The sequence below is a fragment of the Scyliorhinus torazame genome, chromosome 1 (assembly GCF_047496885.1).
Source record: "Scyliorhinus torazame isolate Kashiwa2021f chromosome 1, sScyTor2.1, whole genome shotgun sequence".
In the NCBI taxonomy this organism is placed as follows: Eukaryota; Metazoa; Chordata; class Chondrichthyes; order Carcharhiniformes; family Scyliorhinidae; genus Scyliorhinus; species Scyliorhinus torazame.
In genome coordinates, this window is record NC_092707.1 from 411,468,073 (window position 1) to 411,495,215 (window position 27,143).

General features: G+C 47.1%; 1 protein-coding gene across 1 annotated transcript; it reads left to right on the forward strand.

The window, feature by feature from the left end:
• Positions 1–1,474: 1,474 nt before the first annotated feature.
• Positions 1,475–26,629, forward strand: LOC140428421 (uncharacterized). The gene is made up of 6 exons (XM_072514852.1): positions 1,475–1,810; positions 10,454–10,798; positions 13,457–13,607; positions 15,683–15,726; positions 17,375–17,427; positions 24,481–26,629. The coding sequence occupies exons 2-6, from the start codon at positions 10,534–10,536 to the stop codon at positions 24,595–24,597; spliced, it is 630 nt and encodes a 209-aa protein (XP_072370953.1). The 5' UTR covers positions 1,475–1,810; positions 10,454–10,533; the 3' UTR covers positions 24,598–26,629.
• The last annotated feature ends 514 nt before the right edge of the window (positions 26,630–27,143 follow it).

The following is a 27,143-nucleotide window of genomic DNA, read 5'->3' on the forward strand; positions in this document are numbered from 1 at the left end:
ATCTCGTTCATGCTTCTCTTTTTCAATCGGGTTCGAGTCCGACATGATTTCCCGCTGGTGTGATGCACGATAGGAAGGCCTGATGGGATATTGACGAGCTGCTGTTAAATTGAATATTCATGAGATGCAAATGGTTGCAAATTGCAATCACACCACCAGGCAGCAGGATAACTGAGCCACGAATAATCCGCCTTCAGGGGAATTACAAACTTTTTTATACCCGGGGGTTTCCGGCTTTTCCTCTCCTGCTGGATTCTCTGCTCCCTCCCGTCACCAAACTCTCCCCGGTTGGGATGGGAGAGGGATCATAGAATCCCTACAGTGCAGAAGGAGGCCATTCGGCCCAACGGAGTCTGAGTGACAGAGCACTGCAGCCAGGCTCACTCCCCCACCCTATCCCTGTCCTATCCCGGTATCCCCGCACATGGCCAAACCACCTAACCTGCACATCTCTGGACTGTGGGAGGAACCCGGAGCTCCCGGAGGAAACCCACGCAGACACGGGGAGAATGTACAAACTCCTCACAGTCACACGAGGCTGAAATTGAACCAGAGTCCCTGGCGGAGTGACGCAGCAGTGCTAACCACTGTGCCACCCAACACCTTCCAGAGAGACACACTGGCTCACTCACTACCTGAGCTGTGTTTCCCACAATTTGCCTCTCCTGGGACCACCACTGGCTCCGTGCCCTTTACCAATATTAAAAATGTCAGTTGGAGGGACAGGGTTTGGCTCCCTCAGGTTTATTTCCAGTCTCTCTCAGTTACCCCCACTCCCATGCCCTCTGTGTTGAAGATGGCAGTAGCAGCTGGTAAAGATCCTGTACCTGAGGAATGGAGGGATAGAGACACCATTCTCCCAATCTGACCCCCCGGACCCTAACCTGGGGAGAGGCCTCAGTTTTCACAAACCCAATAGGCTGTGGCTCTGTTGATCCGTGGAGCGGTCCTGTCCCTTTAAATGTCTGACTGCCTCTTCGAATGTTGCAGACACTTCCCATTCTAATTCCCAAACCTACTTCCTATTGTGAGAAACACTCTCCCACTATTGGTTCAGTAAAGATAACTCCAATCTCCATGGACTGCAGCAGTTCAAGAAGGCAGCTCACCACCGCCTCCTTCAGGGCAATTAGGGATGGGTAATAAAAGCTGGCTTAGCCAGCGACACTCACATGCCAGGAATTCATTTAGACTCTAACTGGGAAAGGTCAGTGTGTTTGAGAGAGCTGTTCCACAGTGTGAGAACAATATTGCATTTCACAATTATATCAACACATCTGTACTGCTGAGATCAGCACAGAGTAACCCCCAGGATAGAAATCATTCACAAACTAACACAACTAGCTCAGTCTCAGAAGCTGTTTCCTCTCTTTAACACAGAACTTCTACTGCCTGGACTGTCCCTTTAAATACTCACAGGAAACTTTCAGCTCAGAATTTAACTCACTGAATTTGTTTTTCTCTTAAAGGTGCGACTGATCCAGTCCTTATCCAGTCTCCGAGTCTGGAACGTGTCACAGAGGGTCAGACTGCACGGTTCCAGTGCACCATGCGGAATGCCAAAGTGAAATACACAAACGTTTATTGGTACCGGGAGCTGCCAGGGAAACAGTGGGAGTTGATTTTAGCACTTAATACAGGTAATCATGTAGGCCGGTATTCAAGTTTCTCTAAGCGTTTCCTGCCTTCCACATCGACTCCAACATCTACATCCTGACAATCAGCAACGTGCAGCCCAGTGACACTGCCGTCTATTACTGCTCAGTGTGGGGAAGGGTCTATGGGAGTGGAAGCCGGCTGAATGTAACCAGTGAGTAGAGTTTTCATTCCAATTACCCACAGCAATAACCTCTTCCAGATGAGTGAATTGGAGATGAGTTTGTGATGATGAGGAGCTAGGAGGTGATGTAAAGTGATCTTACTGATGGGTTCATTTTGGGGAAGAAGCTGAGCTCAGCTTCAGCAATTCCCCAAAGTTCCACATCTCTGGCTTTATCCTGAGGGGGTGTCTGGGGAGGTTAGTGCCGTGTGGCTGTTTACTGAGCTGCAGAGAAACTTTGTCTTAGCCGAGTCCGAATGTTGGACAGACATTTGGAGAGAGTGGAAAGAACATTGGGATCAATGGAGGAGGTGGAGAGACTGATCTGTGTGATGGTGAAGTTGGGAATGTTGACCAGGTTTCTGAGGGTGAAATGAGGATGAGGAGGGAGCCAGGGATGGTGCCCTGGGGACACAGCAGAGGCGATCATTCAGACACTGGAGGAGAAATCCTTTGGTGCTGATATAATGTGGATGATGTGAGCAGCAGGAGTGGGACCGTGAGAGAGCAGTGCCAGGGGCTGGAATGTGGATTGGAGACTTTTAAACAGGAACCTGTGCTCAGTGGTGTTAAACAGAGTGGAGAGGTGAAAGATTCTGAGGAGGGATAGACAGTGCCCATCACATTCACACAGATATCAGTTATGATGTTGATCAGTGGAGTGCCAGTGTTGTGGGTGAGAGTGAAGACTGATTGCAGGATCAGGAGCTGGGAGTGGGCAGGAGGTGGCTCCCAATTGCAAACAGCAAGAGTCAGTCGAATGGATGGTTTGATTAGAATCATAGAATCATAGAAGTTTACAGCATGGAAACAGGCCCTTCGGCCCAACCAGTCCATGCCGCCCAGTTTTTACCATTAAGCTAGTCCCAGTTGCCCGCACTTGGCCCATAACCATCTATACCCATCTTACCCATGTAACCATCTAAATGCTTTTTGAAAGACACAATTGTACCCGCTTCTACTACTACCTCTGGCAGCCCATTCCAGACACTCACTACCCTCTGAGTGAAGAAATTGCCCCTCTGGGCCCTTCTGAATCTCTCCCCTCTCACCTTAAACCTATGCCCTCTAGTTTTAGACTCCCCTACCTTTGGGAAAAGATGTTGACTATCTACCTTATCTATGCCCCTCATTATTTTATAGACCTCTATAAGATCACCCCTAAGCCTCCTACGCTCCAGGGAAAAAAGTCCCAGTCTATCCAGCCTCTCCTTATAACTCAAACCATCAAGTCCCGGCAACATCCTAGTAAATCTTTTCTGCACTCTTTCTAGTTTAATAATATCCTTTCTATAATAGGGTGACCAGAACTGCACACAGTATTCCAAGTGTGGCCGTACCAATGTCTTGTACAACTTCAACAAGACGTCCCAACTCCTATATTCAATGTTCTGACCAATGAAACCAAGCATGCCGAATGCCTTCTTCACCACCCTGTCTACCTGCGACTCCACCTTCAAGGAGCTATGAACCTGTACTCCTAGATCTCTTTGTTCTATAACTCTCCCCAACGCCATACCATTAACTGAGTAGGTCCTGGCCTGATTCGATCTGCCAAAATGCATCACCTCACATTTATCTAAATTAAACTCCATCTGCCATTCGTCGGCCCACTGGCCTAATTGATCAAGATCCCGTTGCAATCCTAGATAACCTTCTTCACTATCCACTGTGCCACCAATCTTGGTGTCATCTGCAAACTTACTAACCATGCCTCCTAAATTCTCATCCAAATCATTAATATAAATCACAAATAACAGTGGACCCAGCACCGATCCCTGAGGCACACCACTGGTCACAGGCCTCCAGTTTGAAAAACAACCCTCTACACCCACCCTCTGCCTTCTGTTGTCCAGCCAATTTTGAATCCAATTGGCAACCTCACCCTGGATCCCGTGAGCTTTAACCTTCTGCAACAACCTACCATGCGGTACCTTGTCAAAGGCTTTGCTAAAGTCCATGTAGACAACGTCTACTGCACTGCCCTCATCTACCTTCTTGGTCACTCCCTCAAAAAACTCAATCAAATTTGTGAGACATGATTTTCCACGCACAAAGCCATGCTGACTGCCCCGAATCAGTCCTTGCCTCTCTAAATGCTGGTAGATCCTGTCTCTCAGAATACCTTCTAGCAACTTACCTACTACAGACGTTAGGCTCACTGGTCTGTAGTTCCCAGGCTTTTCCCTGCTGCCCTTCTTAAACAAGGGCACAACATTCGCCACTCTCCAATCTTCAGGCACCTCACCTGTGGCTGCCGATGATTCAAATATCTCGGTTAGGGGACCCGCAATTTCCTCCCTAGCCTCCCACAACATCCTGGGATACATTTCATCAGGTCCCGGGGATTTATCTACCTTGATGCGCTTTAAGACTTCCAGCACCTCCTCCTCTGTAATATGCACACTTCTCAAGACATCACTATTTATTTCCCTTAGTTTCCTAACCTCCATGCCTTTCTCCACCGTGAATACCGATGAGAAATATTCATTCAGGATCTCACCCAACTCTTGTGGCTCTGCACATAGATGCCCTTGTTGATCCTTAAGAGGCCCTACTCTGTCCCTAGTTACTCTTTTCCCCTTTATGTATCTGTAGAATCTCTTTGGATTCTCCCTTGCATTATTTGCCAAAGCAATTTCATGTCCCCTTTTTGCCCTCCTGATTTCCCTCTTAACTCTATTTCGACAATCTCTATACTCTTCAAGGGATCTACTTGATCCCAGTTGCTTATGTACGTCATATGCCTCCTTCTTCTTTTTGACCAGAGTCTCAATATCTCGAGTCATCCAGGGTTCCCTACTTCTACCAGCCTTGCCCTTCACTCTAAAGGGAATGTGCTTACCCTGCACCCTGGTTAACACATTTTTAAAAGCCTCCCATTTACAAGCCGTCCCTTTGTCTGCCAATAGTCTCCCCCAATCTACCTCTGCAAGTTCCTGTCTGATACCATCAAAATTGGCCTTGCCCCAATTAAGAATTTTAACTCTTGGGCCAGACCTATCATTCTCCATAGCTATCTTAAAACTAATGGAATTATGGTCACTTGTCCCAAAGTGATCCCTCACTAGCACTTCTATCACTTGCCCTTCCTTATTTCCCAAGACGAGATCAAGTTTTGCCCCCTCTCTAGTCGGTCCATCCACATACTGAATGAGAAATTCCTCCTGAATACACTCAACAAATTTCCCTCCATCCAAGCCCCTAATGCTATGGCTGTCCCAGTCAATGTTGGGAAAGTTAAAGTCCCCTACTACTACCACCCTATTATTCTTGCAGCTATCTGTAATCTCCTTACATATTTGCTCCTCAATTTCCCGCTGACTATTTGGGGGCCTGTAGTACAGTCCTACCAAGGTGATCTCTCCCTTCTTATTTTTCAGTTCCACCCATATAGACTCAGTGGGCGAACCCTCGGATATATCCCCTCTAAGTACTGCCGTGATGTTCTCCCTAATCAAAAACGCCACTCCCCCTCCTCTCTTACCTCCTGTTCTATCCTTTCTATAGCATCTGTACCCCGGAACATTGAGCTGCCAGTCCTGCCCCTCCCTTAGCCATGTTTCAGTCATAGCTATAATATCCCAGTCCCATGTGCCCGTCCATGCCCTGAGTTCATCCGCTTTGCCCGTCAGGCCCCTTGCATTGAAATAAATGCAGTTTAATGTAGACCTTCCTTGCTCTCTGCCCTGCTTTCTCTGGTCATGCTTTACACACTCTCCCTTCCTGCCTTTTGTTTCTGTCCCCACTGACTTCCTACATCGGTTCCCATCCCCCTGGCACATTAGTTTAAACCCTCCCCAACTGCACTAGCAAACACCCCCCCGAGAACATTGGTTCCGGTCCCACCCAGATGCAGACTGTCCGATTTGTACAGGTCCCACCTCCCCCAGAATCGGTCCCAATGTCCCAGGAATTTGAAACCCTCCCTCTTGCACCATCTCTCAAGCCACGTATTCATCCTAGCTATCCTGTCATTCCTACTCTGACTATCACGTGGCACTGGTAGCAATCCTGAGATTACTACCTTTGAGGTCCTACTTTTTAGTTTAACTCCTAACTCCCTAAATTCAGCTTGTAGGACCTCATCCCGTTTTTTACCTATATCGTTGGTGCCTATATGCACCACGACAGCTGGCTGTTCACCCTCCCCCTCCAGAATGCCCTGCAGCCGCTCCGAGACATCCTTGACCCTTGCACCAGGGAGGCAACATACCAACCTGGATTCTCGTTTGCGTCCGCAGAAACGCCTGTCTATTCCCCTTACAATTGAATCCCCTATCACTATAGCTCTGCCACTCTTTTTCCCGCCCTTCTGTGCAGCAGAGCCAGCCACGGTGCCATGAGCCTGGCTGCTGCCACCTTCCCCTGGTGAGCCATCTCCCCCAACAGTTTCCAAAACGGTAAATCTGTTTTGGAGGGAGATGACCGCAGGGGATCCCTGCACTGCCTTCCTACTCCTCCTCTGTCTGTTGGTCACCCTTTCCCTATCTGCCTCAGTAACTTTAATCTGCGGTGTGACCAACTCACTGAATGTGCTATCCACAACTTCCTCAGCATCGCGGATGCTCCAAAGTGAGTCCATCCGCAGCTCCAGAGCCGTCAAGCGGTCTAACAGGAGCTGCAGTTGGACACACTTCTTGCAGATGAAGGAGTCAGGGACACCAGAAGGGTCCCTGACTTGCCACATCTCACAAGAGGAGCATGACACGGGTCTGAGCTCTCCTGCCATGACTTAAACCTGAAGTTAAATTAAATTTGAACTACACTACACAGCTAAGAGAAAGTCAAAGAGAGAGAAATCACTTACCAGTTACAAGCCAAACACTTACCTGCTGGCTGCGATGTAATTGCTCCAGAGACTCCCTCACAGGTCTGCTTCTCTGCACCTCCTTCAGGTGAGCACCAAATTCCCTTAACTAGTTAATTAATTTACTTAATTAACTTGATTTTTTTTTTTTTTTTTTTTGTCACTCCCCTCTTACCCGAACTCAGCCTTACCCAAACTCAGATACACTCTGTTTGCCTTCAGCACTCTGTTTCTATAGGCACTTCAGCCACACCCTTTGTATCCTTCCTGATTTACAGTCAGCCAATAGGCCTGCTCCCAAAACTGATCTCTCTCCCGAACAGCTGACCTGCAAGGTAAGGAAGTTTTTAAGCAGTACTTACCTCACCCACAGCGCGCCCTTTTAAACTGTCCCCTCTGCCTCGCAGCTCCCGCGCTTTTTGAAACTCCCGCGCTGTTTCCAAGGTCCTGGCTCCCTCTCTCTCCCGAACAGCTGACCTGCAAGGTAAGGAAGTGGAGACAAAGAAATGGCTCCGTTGCTGAGAATGTGTGTGTGAAATGAGCATGGATTGTGTGGGGAGGAGTGGACAGACGGTCAGATCTAAGCACAGCTGTCTTTTCACATCCTGTCATGAATGATGGTGGGGAGTTGTGACGGTCCCGGACCAGACCCCAACTTTTGTTAGGATCCCGGACAGGAAACCCCAAACAATTTACAATTCATAAAACTGTGAGGAAAGGATATTTCACCCCAGGAGTGGTGAGTCTGACCAATAGGCATCTTTTATCGTAAAGCAAACTTTAATTTAAACACAGAATTAACCACATTGTAAGTAATTGTAAAGTTACCATAGTCCCAGATGACCACAGGCTGCTTTCCCCTTTGAGGGGGAGAGCTGACTGGTGGTGATTTAACCTGAGGGTCACCACACCTCAGGCGAGGGGCAAGGTTGGGAAGGCGGGGCCTTCCTGAATAACCTCAGACTGTACGGGAATTGAACCCACGCTGCTGGCCTCGCTCTGAAACCTTCTATACTTCCGGGGGACTTATCCCTCTATTGCCATCCTATTTATGGATTTGTCAAGATGCCCCATAAACGTCACTTTCGTAGCTGAGTTCACCATCTCCTCCGACAGCGAGTTCCAGGCAGCCGCTACCCTCTGTAAAATAAAACTTCCCTTGCACATGTCCTCAAAACTTTGCCCCTTGCACATTAAACCTGTGTCCCCCAGTAATTGACTCTCCCACCCTGGGACAAAGCTTTTGCCTGTTTACGCTGTCCATGCCCCTCATAATTTTGGAGACTTTTATCAGGTTGACCCTCAACCTCCGCCGCTCTCGTGATAACAAACCATGTTTCTCCAACCTCTCCTCATAGTTAATGCCCTCCATACCAGGCAACATCCTGGTAAACCTCTGCTATACCCTCTCCAAACCCTCCACATCCTTCTGGTAGTGTGACGACCAGAATTAAACACTGTATTCCAAGTGGCCTAACTAAGGTTCTATACAACTAGAGCATGACGTGCCAATTTTTATGCTCAATTGCCGGACCGATGAAGGCAAGCATTCCGTATGACTTCTTGACAACCTTCTTCACCTGTTTTGCCACTTCCACTGACCTGTGTACCTGTACACCCAGATCCCTCTGCCTGTCAATATTCTCAAGGATTCTGGCATTTACTGTATATTTCCCAAATATTTTAAACCTTCCAAAAAGCATAACCTCACATTTAGCCGGATTATAGTCAATCTGCCATCTCTCTGCGCAAGTCTCCAAACGATCTATATCCTGCCGTATCCTCTGACAGTCCTCATCGCTAGCCACAATTCCACCAAACTTCATGTCATCTGCAAACTTATTAACACTGTCCTCCAAACAGCAAAGGTCCTCAGCAGGTACCCCTTCACCCTGGGGTGTCCCTCGAAGATGTCGGGGATGTCTGACTGTCCCAGGATGCAGCTGTCGTGCACACTCCCGGGGAAGTGTGCACACACGAGCACGATCTCCATGTGGTGGTCGCTCACAAGTTGGAGGTTCAGAGAGTGGAATCCCTTTTTGTTGGTGAAGGGAACTCCGTGGTACCCGGTGTGTGCAAGTGGACATGTGTGCAATCTATTCCCCCCTGGATCTGGGGCATCCCAGCGATGCCCCCCACCCCGCCCCGTACAGCTGAGGCAGCCGTGGGGCCGTGGCCTTGGCTCTGGCAGCTCTCCCAGATCAACCATTATTTTCCTCAGTGTTGGGAACTGAATCCTGATTGGAGAACGGGATACACTCAGTTTGGGGGTGAGGTTGGGAGGGGGGGGGGTGGCGTGAGGGGTGAGGTGGAGGGGTGAGGTGGGGGTGGGGGGGAGGCTGACTGTACACAGCGGCAGAATGATTGTGAGGATTCAGTGTCAGGGAAAGTGATCATTCCGAGGGAAGCAGTGAGCAGGATGGGGAGGGGATTAGGGATTTTCCGGCAACATTTCTGCAGCACCGGAGCAGAGACCAGAGAAGCAGAGGAGCTGGAATGTGAGAGGAGGGATTGGGAGATGTGTGGCTCCATGAGTGGGGACAGGGTGTGGGGAGAGCCTGAGACTGGGAGGTGTAATCAGGAGCTGCCGTCCATCCAGACGCACATCACTCTGCTCACTGACGTTGCTATTCCTCTTCACATTCCCAGCGGCATTCCTGTTGTTCCCTCAGTTCCTATTTCTATTATTTGGTCTCTACCTTTTTTGGTCCATGACCTTTAATTTGAGCAGAAGTAAGGAACACAAGGGTGGGGGTGCTAGATATTACATAGATATTCCATAATAGTTAACCAGTTGTATTTGTTGCTTATTTAATTATAGTTATTTTTAATAAGAAGTAAATTATGTTTAAATTTTCAAACCTGGTGACTGTAATTATTGGGCAGCTGAAGACCTCGGGTATTGTAAAATAAAAGTTAACATCAATCATGTTGTGACTCCGGGTCAAGTGGGGCTGGAATTGACCGCGCACTGGTCCAGGGTGTTGTAACAATATGTTTCAACTAATTGACATTTCACTCAGATACTTTTAACCATGAGCTGATGTGTGACTCATTTACACTTGCTCAAAGCGAGACAGAGACCGGCTGTCTGCAAACAAAAGGAATATGTTCAAGCCGTGCTCCTTTCTTTCAATTCAACAGGAGCTTTGGGAGCCTCTAATTCGGGGTAATTCTCCATGGCAACGTTTCAGCCAATCAGATTTGACTTTCTTTTTTAATAATCTTTATTGTCACAAATAGGCTTGCATTAACACTAATGAAGTTACTGTAAAAAGCCCCTAGTCGCCACATTCCGGCGCCTGTTCGCGTACACAGAGGGAGAATTCAGAATGTTCAAATTACCTAACAACACGTCTTTCGGGACTTGTGGGAGGAAACCGGAGCGCCCGGAGGAAATCCACGCAGACACGGGGAGAATGTGCAGACTCCGACAGACAGTGACCCAAGCCGGGAATCAAACCTGGGACCCGAGAGAAGTGAAGCAATAGTGCCAACCACTGTGCTACAGTGCCGCCCATTGGCACCATTTCCCCAGTAGAATAAATTATGATTCTTTGAAATTAAACATTCCTGTGTTTTTCTCAATGAGTACAAAATGAAAAACTTCAACAATGTGTCTGTTTTTGACAAGATTCAATCCTAAACAACCAAGCAACTGATTTTTAATTTACTCACACAAATATATTTTGCTTTATTTCAATGAATCAGCCCATCGTTTCAGTCTTAGAATCTGGTTCTCGCTTTTTAACACCGAACATTCCCTTTAAACACTTTGGAACCTTCAGACTGGTGTTTAACTTGTTGATATTTTTCTCTTAAAGGTGCGAATGCTCCAGTCCTTATCCAGTCTCCGAGTCTGGAACGTGTCCCAGAGGGTCAGACTGCACGGTTACAGTGCACCATGCGGAACGCCGCAGTGACACACACCGATGTTCACTGGAACCGGGAGCTGCCAGGGAAAGATATGGAGAGGGTTTTAACACATGATATAAAGAACAACACACAATGGAGTCCAGGTTTCACTGAGCGTTTCCATCCTTCCCGAGACACGTCCAATAAAACCTTCATCCTGACAATCAGCAACGTGCAGCCCAGTGACACTGCCGTCTATTACTGCTCCGTGTGGGGAGATATCAGTGGGAATGGATCACAGCTGAATGTAACCAGTAAGTACAGTTTCCATGATTCTCATGTGGTTTTACTCACAGATAGAATCTTCTTGAACTTATCTTCCTGAACTTAAATTCTTTGACTCCTTTGTTTACTCGGGTTTTTGCCAATGTGGTGCCTCGAGCTGTTTTGTTTTATATTCATACTTTATTGGCAAGATGCCATCCCTAACTGCCCTGGAGAAGGTGGTGGTGAGCTGCCTTCTTGACCCGCTGCACTCCATGTGGTGTAGGTACTGCTGTTAGGGAGGGAGTTCCAGGATTGTGACCCAGCGACAGTGAAGGGACGGCGATACATTTTGTTACGACACCCTGGGCCAGCGCACGGTCAGTTCCAGCCACACAGATCCCAGAGTCCCAACATAAGTGAATTAACCAGTCATTTGTGTATTTTCCTCAGATCTTTGACCCTTGACTTCTCCAATGAGTTACAGGCACCAGATTTGAAAGTAAAACATTAGAACTGTTTATTTATAAAAAGAGTAAAAGGTGAACAGATAATGGAAATAATGTAACACTGATCTACTTGTCTAACTATTCCCCAAACACCGCCCCACCCGCCACCCACATACACACAAGACAGACACACAGGGGGGAAGGGAAAGGATCAAAATGATGGGGATTAAACTAGGTGTGAGATATTTGAGGATCCTTGCTGCTGAGGTTGAGGTCTTTGTAGGCAGTGATCTCTTCAGAATGCAAGGTGTTGAACCATCGGATGGTTTGGACCCTCAAGCTGGACCATTCAGGCCAGATTCTCACGCTATGGGATACCCTCTGGGGACAGGCTTCAACTTGTGTTGAGCTGAGCGTTACCCACGGAAGATGCACTTCAAACCTGCTGAGTTTCTGATATGTGGTCAGCTTCAGCAGACTCACCAACAACTTGTCTCAGTTACACAGAATATTAGAGCAGCATTTTCCTGAGGCCTTTGAGAGGTCTGGTACTTTTAATGTAAGAGGAACCGGAAAGATCCCCCTCCCCAGCTCTATATTCAGGTTTTGAGTACTCACTAACTGCTCTGTGTACCTGAAGGGGGTTCAAGCTGAGATTTGATGGAGAGAATCCCCCTCTTCTGGGGGAGAGATTCAAGAGGATTCTGCTCAGCTCTGCAGTTTGGAAAAATCTGGGTTGGCCGGCACCGATTCGTCATCCAACGCGGCCGGAGACTTCTCCGCTCACACTCTCCTTGGCATTCCGTGGGCCACAACAGTTTTACCTGTTTCTGTAACATGGCCAACATGCATTGTCCCCCAGTCTCTAACTGAGACAGAATCTGAGGGTTTAGTTGAGAAGGAGGTGGTTTTGGTGGTTGAACAGGTTTGAAGTCCCCACCATGGGTGGTTAACAGACTGCCCCTGGTACTTCCCTCCAACTTGGTCAACACTCCTTGGCATCTTCTCTGTACCTGACTCTGTCTGTCCCTCACCGCTCGCTGTGTGAATCTATCTCCACCACACTCTCAGACAGTACATTCCAGATCGTAAACACTCGCTGTGTGAATCTGTCTCCACCACACTCTCAGACAGAACAATCCGGATCCTAACCACTCGCTGTGTGAATCGGTCTCCGTCACACTCTCAGACAGTGCAGTCCAGATCCTAACCACTCGCTGTGTCAATCTGTCTCCACCACACTCTCAGACAGTACATTCCAGATCCTAACCACTCGCTGTGTGAATCTGTCTCCACCACACTCTCAGACAGAACATTCCGGATCCTAACCACTCGCTGTGTGAATCTGCCTCCACCACACTCTCAGACAGTACATTCCAGATCCTAACCACTCGCTGTGTGAATCTGTTTCCACCACACTCTCAGAGAGAACATTCCAGATCCTAACCACTTGCTGTGTGAATCTGTCGCCACCACACTCTCAGACAGAACTTTCCGGATCCTAACCACTCGCTGTGTGAATCTGTCTCCACCACACTCACAGACAGAATATTCCGGATCCTAACCACTCGTTGTGTGAATCTATCTCCACCGCACTCGCAGACAGTACATTCCGGATCCTAACCACTCGCTGTGTGAATCTGTCTCCACCACACTCACAGACAGTACATTCCGGATCCTAACCACTCGTTGTGTGAATCTGCCTCCACCGCACTCTCAGACAGAACATTCCGGATCCTAACCACTCGCTATTTGAATCTGTCTCCACCACACTCTCAGACAGAACATTCCAGATCCTAACCACTCGCTGTGTGAATCTGTCTCCACCACACTCACAGACAGTACATTCCGGATCCTAACCACTCGCTGTGTGGAAGAAGTTTTTTCTTCATTTTGCATTTGCCTTTTTTGCAAATTATTTTTTTGCCCTCTGTCTTAATCTATTCAGAAAGGGGAACAGTTTCTCCCTGTCTGCTCTGGTCAGAACTCCAGTGATTTTGAACATCTCTATCAAACATCCTCTGATCCTTCTTCTCTCCAAGGAGAATGGTCCAACTTCTCCAATATATCCCCGGAACTGAAGTCCCTCATCCCTGGATCCATTGTTTTGAATCTTTGCTGCTCTCTCTCCGATACCTTCACATCCTTCCTAATGTGCGATTCCCAGAACTGGATGTAATATTCTGATTGAGGCTGAACTAATATCTGAAGCTGAATATACTGAAGCTGCCGTGTGTGTAACATTCTGATACTTTACAGAACAATCATCCGACCAGAATCCCGGGACAGCAGATGCGATTGTTTTAAGCACGGGTATAATCCTGGCCTTTGTTGTCTTTTTCTGCTTCGCTCTGCTCACACGTTATCTTGTAAAAAAGAGGTTGCACTCTGCAAAGAACTCCACACAAGGGTAAATATGACTCGTCTTGTGTCTGATACTGTTACTGCACGGGGTGATTATTTTATAACTTGCTGCTTTTAGTGAGGAGCCACATTCCCCTTGCAGCCTATCGTTCAAGTGTGTGACCTGCTACTGTTGAGACCAACACATGTGCCAGTGCTTGACTGGTGCCAGTCATCTCCAACTGTCCTGGCATCACAACCACCCCAGTATTGACCAACAGGCACCTAACTGCTGCTGCTGAGAGCCAGGATGGTTTTAACAGTTGAAGCACTAAACCTCGCCCTTCGGACATTAGTGCTGGATAATTGCCCCCCTCGCCCTGTGTGCTGGTTCAGTGCCCGTGTCCCCTTGTATCCAGAGCTCCTCAATCTTCACCCTCCCTGTAAAAGTCTGCTTCCATCTCTTCTATCCCAAGTTTAAAGAATTTTGAAGACCTTTGATCATATTGCTCTGCAATCTGGGTTCTGCTAATGATAAAAAATGTCTCCCGTCTTTCTTTGTATTTGTTTTGCTGACACCAGACCCAATCCCAGTGAATTCACCAGGTGGAGAAGGTAGTCAAGAAGGCATACGGCATGCTTGCCTTCATTGGCCGGGGCATTGAGTATAAGAATTGGCAAGTCATGTTGCAGCTGTATAGAACCTTAGTTAGGCCACACTTGGAGTATGGTGTTCAATTCTGGTCGCCACACTACCAGAAGGATGTGGAGGCTTTAGAGAGGGTGCAGAAGAGATTTACCAGAATGTTGCCTGGTATGGAGGGCATAAGCTATGAGGAGCGATTGAATAAACTCGGTTTGTTCTCACTGGAACGAAGGAGGTTGAGGGGCGACCTGATAGAGGTATACAAAATTATGAGGGGCATAGACAGAGTGGATAGTCAGAGGCTTTTCCCCAGGGTAGAGGGGTCAATTACTAGGGGGCATAGGTTTAAGGTGAGAGGGGCAAAGTTTAGAGTAGATGTACGAGGCAAGTTTTTTACGCAGAGGGTAGTGGGTGCCTGGAACTCACTACCGGAGGAGGTAGTGGAGGCAGGGACGAGAGGGACATTTAAGGGGCATCTTGACAAATATATGAATAGGATGGGAATAGAAGGATACGGACCCAGGAAGTGTAGAAGATTGTAGTTTAGTCGGGCAGTATGGTCGGCACGGGCTTGGAGGGCCGAAGGGCCTGTTCCTGTGCTGTACATTTCTTTGTTCTTTGTTCTTTGAATCTCTCCTGTTTCCTCACTAACGCCTGACAGCTTAATCAGCTTGGAGTGGAGAGCTCTTGAGCATGTCTTCAAAAACTGATATAACTTTCACTGTCAGTGAACAACAGACGTCTCGGTGTTTCGTAACTAACATTCAAAACATTAAAATGTTCCAGGGAATATTGTGCAAAATGGGTGTTGAAATTTCCAGGTTGTAACGAGACAGCAGTGAGTGCATGGCCCAGATAGCGGAAAATCCCAGTATTCATTGTGGATTCACTGGGAGCCCAGGGGAATCCTGACCACTCTGGTTTGGGTGGTGTGACCATGGACATCTGCACAGTTTGCATTGCTTTGATACAAATGAGATGGATCAGATTTCCCAGGAGAAGTCCGCACTGTTTCCAGCCCTTTCTCAAAGTGTGCTTTGTGTTTATTGAGTTGGGAGGTTAATAGGGGGGGGTGAAAAAGGCAGATGGGACACTTGCCTTTATCAATCGGGGCATCGATTACAAAAGCAGGGAGGTCATGTTGGAGTTTTATAGAACTTTGGTGAGGCCACAGCTGGAGCACTATGTGCAGTTCTGGTCGTCACATTATAGGAAGGATGTGATTGCACTGGAGGGGGTGCAGAGGAGATTCACCAGGATGTTGCCTGGGATGGAACGTTGAAGTTATGAAGAGAGGTTAGATTCCTTTCTTCATTGGACAGCAAATTCTGCTTAGTTAGGAAATGATTCCGGATATCTGGCTCATCCGTGTCATCGTCCTTAAAAACTGGAATCAAAGGCCCATGTTGGAAAATCTGAACTCCGTCTCCGCCAAGAGTGTGACCTGTTGTTCTGCAGTAACGCTGCAATGAAGCTAATGTGTGGCATTTCTTTAGGATCCCTGATGAAGACCAGAACCCTGTGTATGCAACAGTGGACGGTGAGTAAACTAATTCAACCATTGTTGCAACGCTCACCGGGAATTACGCTCGATCCCAGATACCCCTTTGATGCTGTTAGTTTTGGGAAGTAATTAACATGCTAATAATTTGACCAATTTATTTGTCTGATTTGCAAAGATTACCGTTAATTGCAGTAAAGTTACATCGGACAGAATGAAGATGGTTGGAGGCTGTCCCCAGCCCTGTAGCTGCAGAGTGTGAGACATACCCTCAGGGTGGCAATGTTACATCGAGTGACCCCAAAAAGATAAACTTTCAGACATAGAAAGTCCACGGAACGGCCTCCTATATTTCACCAGCGTCTGGAATATCCTTGTAGAGTGATCACATTGTCAGTTCTCAGAGCAATTCCTGGGAATAGAGATGGTTAAGAGTTGACCGATTAGTTTGATGTGAGAGTTTTTGATTGAATCGAGAGAGAAAAACTATTTGCTCTGGCGAGTGGGTTAACAACTAGAGATCAGAGATTTAAAAACATTGGGTAAAGATCGAGAGGGGAGATGGAGAGAAATGTTTTTAACTCAGAGAATTGTCGGGATCTGAAACGTTCGCCTGGAAAATGTGGAGGAAGCTGATTCCAGAAATCATCTTAGAAGAGAGTTGGGCAGGTACTTGCTGTGGAGGGAGAGCAGCGAAGGTTTACCAGGCTGAATCCTGGATGGTGGGACTGTCCTATGAGGAGAGACTAAGTGGGTTAGGATTATATTCATTGGAGTTTAGAAGAGTGAGAGGGAATCTCTCAGAAACTTACAACATTCTAACAGGATTAGACAGGGTAGATTCAGAAAGAATGTTCCCGATGGTGGGAGAGTCCAGAACTAGGGGTCATAGTTTGAGGATAAGGGGTAAACCTTTTAGGACTGAGGTGAGGAGAAATTTCTTCACCCAGAGAGTGGTGAATCTGTGGAATTCGCTACCACAGAAAGTAGTTTGTTAAGTAATGGGTTAAGAGACATTCCAATTAGTTGTCTCATTTATGTTAAGTATCCAATAATTGACACTGATTATGTAAAGAGGCTTCAGGTGGCCTTTGTGTCAGGTGATGTGATGTTAGAGTTTTGTGCAGAGTCTGTTGAAGTAAATTAAAGGTGTTTGTGGAAAAGGAGCAGAACTTTTGACTATACAACAGCAGCTAAACGGCTAACATAGTTGAGGTCAAAACATTGTGTAATTTAAAGAAGGAATTAGATTTCGCTCTTGGGGATAAAGGAATCCAGGGATATGGGGGGGAAGGTGGGATCAGGGTATTGAACTTGATGATCAGCCATGATCATAATGAATGGGGGAGCAGGCTCGAAGGGCCGAATGGCCTCCTCCTGCTTCTATTTTCCATGTTTCTGTGTGTGTCTCAGGAATTTACAGGATTCCGGATAAAAAGCAGGAATGTGGGATTGGGCACAATGGCCCTTGAAAGAACCAGCACAGGTTCAATGGGCCGAATGGCCTCCTCCTGTTCTGTGAGTTGCTGATTTCTCTGATGAACTTTATAACGGAGAGGAGGCCTCATGTCTCCCGGGAAAACTGCCTAAGTCACTCCGGAATTTTCATTTGCTGTCATTCCAAGTTTCCTGAGGTCGGCCTTTACATGGATTTATTCTGAAGAAACATCTTTGTGTTTTCTTTCAGATAAAACACGGAGCAGCAATCAAGAGGTTCAAGAAACTCCTTCTGCTCTTTTGGTAAGTGTGGTATTATAGGTATTACGGTACCTGATAGGCTAAAGCACCATTGGTGGAAACTGTATGCTTTCTATTGGTTAGAATGTGTGATAGCTCCGCCCTGCGAGGCGGGGTATAAGAGCCCGTGCCGCCTCAGCAGCCTTCACTCTGTACCTGAGCTGCTGGGGGAAACATCTCGCTTATTAAAGTCTTCAGTTGGACTACAACCTCGCTTTAGTGGTCATTGATCGTGCACCAGTAAGGAAATGGAAATGGGACTTAGCTGCTGTTCTTTGCTGCATTTTAGATTTGCTGCCATTTCCCAAAATAGGCACCACATCAATTAAAGAGGAGGAGTTTGAATGTTACTGTAAGTTTACAAATCAATCCTTCTGTTCCAGACAGGAGAGTGATAGACAACCTGCTCTGATTTCCCCGCTCCACCTGTCTGTCTGCACAACGTGTTTTCAATTATTTTTAAAGTTGCTGGTGGCATATTTTTCAAATCCATTGGGTTCTGTGAACCAATTTACTGATAAACTGCAGAAAACTGGAGTTAACAGTAACTCAGAAGGTTAATTTAAACCTGGGGAGGAAGTTTCACAACTGCCCACACCATCACACACACTCATATAGACACACTCACACACACTCTCTCTCACACACTCACACACACTCTCTCACACTCACACACACTCACACTCTCTCACACACACGCTTTCACACTCACTCTCACGCACACACACACCTTCTCACACACACACAGACACACATCCTCACACACACACACACACACACACACCCTCATACACCCACTCTCGCATTGCCGCCCTCTCCCTCACGCGTGCCACCACCCGCTCTCCATCATTCTGTCGCCATCTCTTTCTCTCTCTCTCTCTCACACACTCACTGACTTGCATAATCACTGCTTATTTATATATTTCAGACATATTTTGAAAAGTTTCCAGGACCTTCCATGTGAACAGGTTGAAGTTGGGGACAGAGTTTCTGTGGGTTTCCAACCTGAAACTTCAGGGGTGATTTTTTGAGGTGTGATATTTTGAGGATAGTTTTTTGAGGTGTGATTTTTTTGAGGGGTGATTTTTGAGGATAATTTTTTTGAGGGGTGATTTTTTGACTGGTGATTTTTTTTGGCACGTGATTTTTTGAGGGGTGATTTTTTGAGGGGTGATTTTTTGAGGGGTGATTTTTTGAGGGGTGATTTTTTGAGGGGTGATTTTGAGCCCCTCTCCGTCTGTGAGAAAGTCACCGTGGACCCAAACTCTGGAGTGAAGTGAAAAATGTGATTCTCTCCGGCGTGATTGGTGTTTGGAATCTCCCCCCCCCCCCCCCCCCCCCCCACGAGGAGTGAGAATCACACGGTGTGAGATCAGGAACCTCACTGTAATACATCAGCACATCATTACCCAGCACTCTCTCCAGACCTTACCCCCTCCCTCACGGAATCTTGACTCAGCGTGACGTCCCACCAGCATCATTTCCACCAAGGCTGGCCGGGCGTGAGGCAGTCTCAGAGTCTCCACCTCACCAGAGTGTATCCCACACACACACCCTCTATCCCACACACACACCCTCTATCCCACACACACCCTCTATCCCACACACACACCCTCTATCCCACACACACACCCTCTATCCCACACACACACCCTCTATCCCACACACACACCCTCTATCTCACACACACACCCTCTATCTCACACACACACCCTCTATCTCACACACACACCCTCTATCTCACACACACACCCTCTATCCCACACACACACCCTCTATCCCACACACACACCCTCTATCCCACACACACACCCTCTATCCCACACACACACCCTCTATCCCACACACACACCCTCTATCCCACACACACACCCTCTATCCCACACACACACCCTCTATCCCACACACACACCCTCTATCTCACACACACACCCTCTATCCCACACACACACCCTCTATCCCACACACACACCCTCTATCTCACACACACACCCTCTATCTCACACACACACCCTCTATCCCACACACACACCCTCTATCTCACACACACACCCTCTATCCCACACACACACCCTCTATCCCACACACACACCCTCTATCCCACACACACACCCTCTATCCCACACACACACCCTCTATCCCACACACACACCCTCTATCCCACACACACACCCTCTATCCCACACACACACCCTCTATCCCACACACACACCCTCTATCCCACACACACACCCTCTATCCCACACACACACCCTCTATCCCACACACACACCCTCTATCCCACACACACACCCTCTATCTCACACACACACCCTCTATCCCACACACACACCCTCTATCCCACACACACACCCTCTATCCCACACACACACCCTCTATCCCACACACACACCCTCTATCCCACACACACACCCTCTATCCCACACACACACCCTCTATCTCACACACACCCTCTATCTCACACACACCCTCTATCTCACACACACCCTCTATCTCACACACACCCTCTATCTCACACACACACACCCTCTATCTCACACACACACACCCTCTATCTCACACACACACACCCTCTATCTCACACACACACACCCTCTATCTCACACACACACACCCTCTATCTCACACACACCCCCTCTAACTCTCAGACACACCCTCTATCTCAAACACACCCTCTATCTCACACACACACCCTCTATCTCACACACACACCCTCTATCTCACACACACACCCTCTATCTCACACACACACCCTCTATCTCACACACACACCCTCTATCTCACACACACACCCTCTATCTCACACACACACCCGCTATCTCACACACACACCCGCTATCTCACACACACACCCGCTATCTCACACACACACCCGCTATCTCACACACACACCCTCTATCTCACACACACACCCTCTATCTCACACACACACCCTCTATCTCACACACACACCCTCTATCTCACACACACACCCTCTATCCCACACACACACCATCTCTCACACACACACCCTCTATCTCACACACACCGTCTCACACACACCCTCTCACACACACACACCCTCATACACCCTCACACACCCACTCTTGCATCACTGCTCTCTCCCTCACGCGTGCCACCACCCTCTCTCCTTCATTTTGTCACAAGCTCTTTATTTCTCTTTCTTCCTCTCTCTCTCTCTCTCAAACACCGACTTGCATCATCACGGCTTATTTATATTTTCAGATATTTTTTGAAAAGTTTCTAGCACCTTCTATGTGACCAGGTTAAAGTTGGGGACAGTTTCTGTGGGTTTCCAACCTGAAACTTGAGCTGTCATCTTTTGAGGTGTGATTTTTTGAGGTGTGATTTTTTGAGGTGTGATTTTTTGAGGTGTGATTTTTTTGAGGTGTGATTTTTTTGAGGTGTGATTTTTTTGAGGTGTGATTTTTTTGAGGTGTGATTTTTTTGAGGTGTGATTTTTTTGAGGTGTGATTTTTTTGAGGTGTGATTTTTTTGAGGTGTGATTTTTTTGAGGTGTGATTTTTTTGAGGTGTGATTTTTTGAGGTGTGATTTTTTGAGGTGTGATTTTTTGAGGTGTGATTTTTTGAGGTGTGATTTTTTGAGGTGTGATTTTTTGAGGTGTGATTTTTTGAGGTGTGATTTTTTGAGGTGTGATTTTTTGAGGTGTGATTTTTTGAGGTGTGATTTTTTGAGGTGTGATTTTTTGAGGTGTGATTTTTTGAGGTGTGATTTTTTGAGGTGTGATTTTTTGAGCCTCTCCGTCCGTGAGAAAATCACCGTGGACCCAAACTCTGGAGTGAAGTGAAAAATGTAATTCTCTCCGGTGTGATTGGTGTTTGGAATCTCCCCCCCCCCCCCCGCCCCCCCGCGCCGGGGGAGGAGTGAGAATCACACGGTGCGAGATCAGGAACCTCACTGTAATATGTGAGAAATATGAGAATGACTAGAGCGAGGGTAGGTCCAAACAAGGACAGTAGCGGGAGATTGTGTATTGAGTCTGAAGAGGTAGGAGAGGTCTTGAATGAGCACTTTTCTTCTGTATTTACAAATGAGAGGGGTGATATTGTTGGAGAGGACAGTGTGAAACAGATTGGTAAGCTCGAGGGAATACTTGTCAGGAAGGAAGATGTGTTGGGCATTTTGAAAAACTTGAGGATAGACAAGTCCCCCGGGCCTGACGGGATATATCCAAGGATTCTATGGGAAGCAAGAGATGAAATTGCAGAGCCGTTGGCAATGATCATTTTGTCCTCACTGTCAACAGGGGTGGTACCAGGGGATTGGAGAGTGGCGAATGTCGTGCCCCTGTTCAAAAAAGGAACTAGGGATAACCCTGGGAATTACAGGCCAGTTAGTCTTACTTCGGTGGTAGGCAAAGTAATGGAAAGGGTACTGAAGGATAGGATTTCTGAGCATCTGGAAAGACACTGCTTGATTAGGGATAGTCAGCACGGATTTGTGAGGGGTAGGTCTTGCCTTACAAATCTTATTGAATTCTTTGAGGAGGTGACCAAGCATGTGGTTGAAGGTAAAGCAGTGGATGTAGTGTACATGGATTTTAGTAAGGCATTTGATAAAGTTCCCCATGGTAGGCTTATGCAGAAAGTAAGGAGGCATGGGATAGTGGGAAATTTGGCCAGTTGGATAACAAACTGGCTAACCGATAGAAGTCAGAGAGTGGTGGTGGATGGCAAATATTCAGCCTGCAGCCCAGTTACCAGTGGCGTACCGCAGGGATCAGTTCTGGGTCCTCTGCTGTTTGTGATTTTCATTAATGACTTGGATGAGGGAGTTGAAGGGTGGGTCAGTAAATTTGCAGACGATACAAAGATTGGTGGAGTTGTGGATAGTAAGGAGGGCTGTTGTCGGCTGCAAAGAGACATAGATAGGATGCAGAGCTGGGCTGAGAAGTGGCAGATGGAGTTTAACCCTGAAAAGTGTGAGGTTGTCCATTTTGGAAGGACAAATATGAATGCGGAATACAGGGTTAACGGTAGAGTTCTTGGCAATGTGGAGGAGCAGAGAGATCTTGGGGTCTATGTTCATACATCTTTGAAAGTTGCCACTCAAGTGGATAGAGCTGTGAAGAAGGCCTATGGTGTGCTCGCGTTCATTAACAGAGGGATTGAATTTAAGAGCCGTGAGGTGATGATGCAGCTGTACAAAACTTTGGTAAGGCCACATTTGGAGTACTGTGTACAGTTCTGATCGCCTCATTTTAGGAAGGATGTGGAAGCTCTGGAAAAGGTGCAAAGAAGATTTACCAGGATGTTGCCTGGAATGGAGAGTAGGTCTTACGAGGAAAGGTTGAGGGTGCTAGGCCTTTTCTCATTAGAGCGGAGAAGGATGAGGGGCGACTTGATAGAGGTTTATAAGATGATCAGGGGAATAGATAGAGTAGACAGTCAGAGACTTTTTCCCCGGGTGGAACACACCATTACAAGGGGACATAAATTTAAGGTGAAAGGTGGAAGATATAGGAGGGGTATCAGAGGTAGGTTCTTTACCCAGAGAGTAGTGGGGGCATGGAATGCACTGCCTGTGGAAGTAGTTGAGTCGGAAACATTAGGGACCTTCAAGCAGCTATTGGATAGGTACATGGATTACGGTAAAATGATATAGTGTAGATTTATTTGTTCTTGAGGGCAGCACGGTAGCATTGTGGATAGCACAATTGCTTCACAGCTCCATGGTCCCAGGTTCGATTCCGGCTTGGGTCATTGGCTGTGCGGAGTCTGCACGTCCTCCCCGTGTCTGCGTGGGTTTCCTCCGGGTGCTCCGGTTTCCTCCCACAGTCCAAAGATGTGCGGGTTAGGTGAATTGGCCAATGATAAATTGCCCTTAATGTCCAAATTGCCCTTGGTGTTGGGTGGAGGTGTTGAGTTTGGGTAGGGTGCTCTTTCCAAGAGCCGGTGCAGACTCAAAGGGCCGAATGGCCTCCTTCTGCACTGTAAATTCAATGATAATCTATGATTAATCTAGGACAAAGGTTCGGCACAACATCGTGGGCCGAAGGGCCTGTTCTGTGCTGTATTTTCTATGTTCTATGTAATACATCAGCACACCATTACCCAGCACTCTCTCCAGACCTTACCCCTCCCTCACGGAATCTTGACTCAGCGTGACGTCCCGCCAGCATCATTTACACCAAGGCTGGCCGGGCGTGAGGCAGTCTCAGAGTCTCCACCAGAGTGACGCCGGTAACTACACCAATCACTTTTATTTCTGAGAGGCACAAGATTCCATGAGGATACACACCGTTTTTCCCGTTGAGAATGACACTTTGGAGGCTCGGAATCTAGAAGAGCCTGTGAAGAATATTTCATTCCACAACAAATCAGGTGCAGGATTCCAAATAAAGTGAAAGAGAAAAGAAAGAGAGAGAGGAGGGATAAAGAGACTGAGAGAAAAAGTGAAAAAGACATTTCTGAGAATATTTTTTTCCAAATCTCCAACAATAATCAAAAGCTGAATGAATGAGACATGTCGGAGTTAATTGTCAATTCCAGGGGGGTTCTTTGGCAGCCATTAAGACAGACCATGCCATTAAAAACAATAACTGACATTCCAACACTGGGGGCTGGATTCTCGGGCCCCCCAGACACGTGTTCCTCGGCCGCGCGCTGTTCGCTGGCAGCGGGATTCTATCATTGACGAGGTGGGGGTGAGCTGCCTTCTTGAACCGCTGCAGTCCCTCAGGTATAAGGACATGAAATGTAAAATATTCCCTGGGACTATTTGGAAGATGGGCAAAGGAATCATCCTTTAATGTCCTGGGTGATATTTATCCCGAAAAAAAACATGACAACTGATTGGTCATTGTCACATTGTTATTTGTGGGATCTTGCTGTGTACAAATTCACAGCTGTCGCAGAGCGACCAGAGTCAATAAAAAGCACATCCCAGCGGCCTGTCAGCATCTTCCAGTGAGAAAGGCAAAGAAGAAGAAATCATTCAGTTATTAATAATAATACCACCGTTTGATCTGTTGAAAGACATTCTTCCATTCTGTGTGGAAATAAATACTGATCAATATTTCTATTGGATTACAGTCAGGTGAAGAGGAATGCAAATATGCTGAGCTTCGATTCCATTGCCCAGGCACCAGGCAGCCGGCAGTATCACTGACTGAAAGCACAGCGGAGTATGCTGTTGTTCATCGTTCTTAAACCTCAAAACCAGCAACAATTAACCAGTGGGACAAGCAGCAGTCACCAAAACCTCACCCAATCACAATCATCTCTGCCTTTCCTGCACATTTCAACGGCTTCAATCTCTCAACAATATCAGAGTGAGATCGTAAATCCCAGACCCTGATATTACTGGACACTCAGACCCTCCCAGGCCCTGATATTACTGGACACTCAGACCCTGATATTACTGGACACTCAGACCCTGATATTACTGGACACTCAGACCCTCCCAGACCCTGATATTGCTGGACACTCAGACCCTGATATTACTGGACACTCAGACCCTCCCAGACCCTGATATTACTGGACACTCACACCCTGATATTACTGGACACTCACACCCTGATATTACTGGACACTCAGATCCTGATATTACTGGACACTCAGATCCTGATATTACTGGACACTCAGATCCTGATATTACTGGACACTCAGACCCTGATATTACTGGACACTCAGATCCTGATATTACTGGACACTCAGACCCTGATATTACTGGACACTCAGACCCTGATATTACTGGACACTCACTCCCTGATATTACTGGACACTCACTCCGTGATATTACTGGACACTCACTCCGTGATATTACTGGACACTCACTCAGTGATATTACTGGACACTCACTCCGTGATATTACTGGACACTCACACCCTGATATTACTGGACATTCAGACCCTGATATTACTGCAGAGACTGAAATTGCCCAAATGCGACACTGTGTTGAGAACATTGTTCATGGAATGAAGTCTGTAATTTGCCTAATAAGACATTATTTGCTTTGTGAATATTGCTACAACCATTTCTGTCATAAAAGCACATTGCATTTATCATGTCCTTTCATGGAGGGAAGTATTTGTAACGGTTGATTTTGCTTTGCAGTATTAAGGACTAATAATTGTGAAATATTGGTCAGTGACTAATCCTTTCTCCTGGGTGTCAGTGTGGATTGTGGAGAGATTGTTGAGGTATGGATTAGTCTGGGCTCAATTCTAGAGGCCCCGGTGATGGAGAGAAACCTGTGCTCTGCCTCCTCCTGGATCCCTGGGAAGGGGTTTGAATGGGACACGGTGCTGTGGCGAGTGGCCAGAGATCACTGGAGATTTCGGAGCCGGACTGGGGTTGGTGACCAATTTGAAATCAGCTGATGATAGCGCCAAGGAGCCTTTGCAGAACGGAATTCAAATGTGTTCAAAGGGCCAATGACCAGAACACCAGGACATCAGAGTTGTCTCCTAGGCTCAGCCATCTTCCGCTGCTTCAATAATCTCCTGGATCTGTGTCAATAAGGAGGGTATTTGCTGATGATTTCACACTCGCCCTCCACCCCTGCTCATGATGAAGCTGATGCTGGTCTACAATTAGACCTGGTTAACAACCATTCATCTGGGACAACTGGTTCACCTTCTAACCCCTCACAGCTTCCTCACAATCTAAAAGGCATGTTAGATGTGCACTTGAACACTTGCTCCTTGCCTGGGTGGGTCAGCCTGCAGCAACATTTGAGAATCTGGGCACCGGTGGGGACAGAGCAGTTCACTGGGGGTTGGTGGTGTTTCCCATTTCCACCAGCAGCGCACTCTGGTGGCTGGTCTACACGATGCACCGCAGCAGCTCGCTGAAGGTTATTTGCGCCACACTGCCCTCCCCTGGTTTCTCTACCACCAAGAAACACAGCAGCAGCATCATTGTGGCAACATCTTCAATTCCAAGTTAGCTCCCAGTCACACACCATCCAGATTGTTTCTATCAGCCATTCCTTCATCATCCATTCATTGGAATGTGTCACCTATCGGAACATTGGGAATACTGTCAGTACACAGCCTGCAGTGGGCTCAGTGTCACAGATTCACTAGGATTAGGAAAGAAAGAAATTCCAGGAATAAAAATTCTTGGGATAAATTTATCCACATTATTGGAGAAATATTTTTTGAGAGTTTGATATTAAAATGTTGATTGTATACACAGGAAATATTATATACTGATAAATAAAATGGTGGAGAAACTGTTTTGTGTGATTGGCTGGGTTTATTTTTAATTGTTTATTCTTGGCTGGTCTGCAGTGTGAGATGTTTCTGGAAGTTTTTGCCGGTAATTTCCGATTGTTTCTCTCACTTTTGTTTGAAGTGTTACTACATCTCCAACCAGCCAATCAGCAGGATGCGACCATGCAAATAAGGGCCTGGCTTTCACACTGGGGCATTTATAGTTGAGGGGTGAATGTGAAACAGCACAAATGGACTTCCCGTTGGGTTCCCGCGCACCCTGACCTCTCGGCCATTTTACACTGGGACCGGGGAGCCTCGGACAGGCTGCTCACCCTTTCCCCAAGTCAGGCCCTTAAGTAGCCAATTATTGACCACAAGGGCCATTTAACGGCCAGCCTCAATTGGAGTATTTCCCACCAATAGGAGAAGCCCAAATATGTTTGGGCCTCGGTAGAAAATGGGGAGGTTGGGGGAGGGTACCGTGGTGGGGAGGGGCCTCGATCAGAAGCCAACTTTAACATTGGGAGCACTTCA

Coding starts and splice junctions, on each gene's coding strand:
- LOC140428421 (XM_072514852.1), top strand. CDS start 10,534: ATGCGGAACGCCGCAGTGACACACACCGATGTTCACTGGAACCGGGAG. Junction 15,727..17,374: donor TGTGTATGCAACAGTGGACG/GTGAGTAAACTA, acceptor GTTTTCTTTCAG/ATAAAACACGGAGCAGCAAT. Junction 17,428..24,480: donor AAACTCCTTCTGCTCTTTTG/GTAAGTGTGGTA, acceptor ATTGGATTACAG/TCAGGTGAAGAGGAATGCAA.